Below are 2,072 nucleotides of genomic sequence, written 5' to 3' on the forward strand. Positions count from 1 at the left end.
CTCATTTTGCGCTCATAAGCTTCACTCTCTAAACAGTTGCGGAAATTCTTAATCGTGATTGGATAACAAGGACAACAGATATGGTCATAATCGCCAATCACGGTAGGCTGCAATTACTACCAAAATAAAAGTCCTATACGTTCACGTTATAAAAACGCTTTAATTATTTATTCGAGTACATTTTTGGGGGCCCCACGCAGTGCGTGCTCTGCGGGACCGTCCGCTGCGCCACTGAATCTGTGTTGTTCTATAAAGCTTTTGGTGATCCCTCTGGGGGGTTTTGCTGTTGTTTCAAAAATAAACAGACTAATTAGAGACACATGAAGCAATTAGTTACACCTTCATTAATCTCACATTTATTAAGTAATATGTGTTTGTGAATATCTTTTCTCTAAAGGCTATTTAGATATTGTATACTTTTCTTTTTAATGACATCTTTTGGGGGGGGGGGGGGGGGGCTGACCTATATATTTCCCAAAATGTTCTCAATTTCACATTCAGTGTTCACAGTAACCCTGGACTGTGAAGCAGAGGCAAAAATTGCAAGGTAGACAACAGCATCTGCACTATCCACAAACCACAGCATCATTGTTGCATGTAAGTATACAATTAAGAGAATCATTGTAACATGTCAATTGTAGATTTTCATAGATTTTGTAGATTTCTGGTTGAATGTCATAAAGGCTTATGTTCTCAAATGATATTTAAGTAATTTGTATAGCACAGACTGTTTGTGACTGTTTCTCACAGGTATTTGGTTTCTGGCCCACTAAAAGTAGAGCACAAGGAAGCCAAGTCGTAAAAAAGGACAGCCATGCAAAACACCAGCAACTTCATCATTCAGCCTGCAGGATTTTACATTGTTGCACTGAGTTCAATGCCTTACAGTAATATCTATGTCATGTTCCTCACTCTGCTTTATGTGATCACAGTCATGTGCAATGTCTTTCTGATCACCATTGTTTTCTATGACCATCGTCTTCATGTCCCAAAGTTCATGGCTGTTGGAAATCTGGCTTTGGTTGATATTGTTCTCAGTACATCTCTTGTGCCTGGCATGATCAAAACTTACATTGTTCTAGACAATTTTGTGCCATTCAAGGTGTGCCTTGTGCAAATGTACACTTATTATGTTTTTTTAACACTCGAACCATTATCCTTATGTATTCTCTCTTATGACAGGTTCATTGCAATCTGTTTCCCTTTAAGACAAGACAATATAAATACAAACACCAAAATGGTTTATATAATATGTGCTGCTTGGTTCTTTTGTATTGTTATAATTCTGTATCCTGTTACATCCATCCCATCTCTGTCCTTTTGTGGCTCTCTTAAGGTCAACAGCTATTTTTGCGATTATGCTCCTGTTTTAAGACTCGCTTGTAGCGATACGACATCCCAGTGGAATTTTGCAACTGCTTTAACTATAATATTCAATGCTGGACCTTTGATTTTTATTTTCTTGACCTACATGGGTATTCTGACCGCTGTGTTCAGAATGAAAAATAATCAGAGCCGTTATAAGGCACTGGCCACGTGCTCAGAGCACCTCATATTAGTGGCCCTTTTCTTCATTCCTATTGTAATCATCTTCAGTCTTGGACTTTTTGGAATTATTATAAACTCAAATGTAAGAACAGTGTGCTTGTCTCTGTCATCCCTTCTCACACCCTGCATCAATCCCATCCTCTACTCACTGAAAACTAAAGAGATTCGAAGCAGGATTCATTCATTGGTAACCCAGAGACTGTCTGTTCATCCTCTAAAAATACACATTAATGTACAACATTGAGATTATTTATACTCTTATTCTGGAGGCTTTCTGTGTTGCTTCCTGTATTATCTTGTGGTCTTTTGAAAAAGCTTTTTTCAATAATAAACGTAAATCTCAGATTTTACATTTGTTCTGCAGTTAACTTTGTTCAGCTTGCAGGATTTAGTCATAAAGAACACATGTATTGTGCATCATTTCTACTGTATTCAGCAAGCTTTTGTTAGCTCTTTTATATATAAATAATTATTTATTATTGGATTTAATTTATTTTATATCTTAAAATAAATCAGTGGGCTGT

At 36.8% G+C, this 2,072-nt stretch overlaps 1 protein-coding gene across 1 annotated transcript; it reads left to right on the forward strand.

The window, feature by feature from the left end:
- Positions 1 to 622: 622 nt before the first annotated feature.
- Positions 623 to 1,792, forward strand: LOC132127006 (olfactory receptor 10A2-like). The gene has a single exon (XM_059538625.1). The coding sequence runs from the start codon at positions 815 to 817 to the stop codon at positions 1,790 to 1,792; it is 978 nt and encodes a 325-aa protein (XP_059394608.1). The 5' UTR covers positions 623 to 814.
- Positions 1,793 to 2,072: the final 280 nt, after the last annotated feature.

This window comes from Carassius carassius, chromosome 45 (assembly GCF_963082965.1).
Source record: "Carassius carassius chromosome 45, fCarCar2.1, whole genome shotgun sequence".
Classification (NCBI taxonomy): domain Eukaryota; kingdom Metazoa; phylum Chordata; class Actinopteri; order Cypriniformes; family Cyprinidae; genus Carassius; species Carassius carassius.

Coding starts and splice junctions, on each gene's coding strand:
- LOC132127006 (XM_059538625.1), top strand. CDS start 815: ATGCAAAACACCAGCAACTTCATCATTCAGCCTGCAGGATTTTACATT.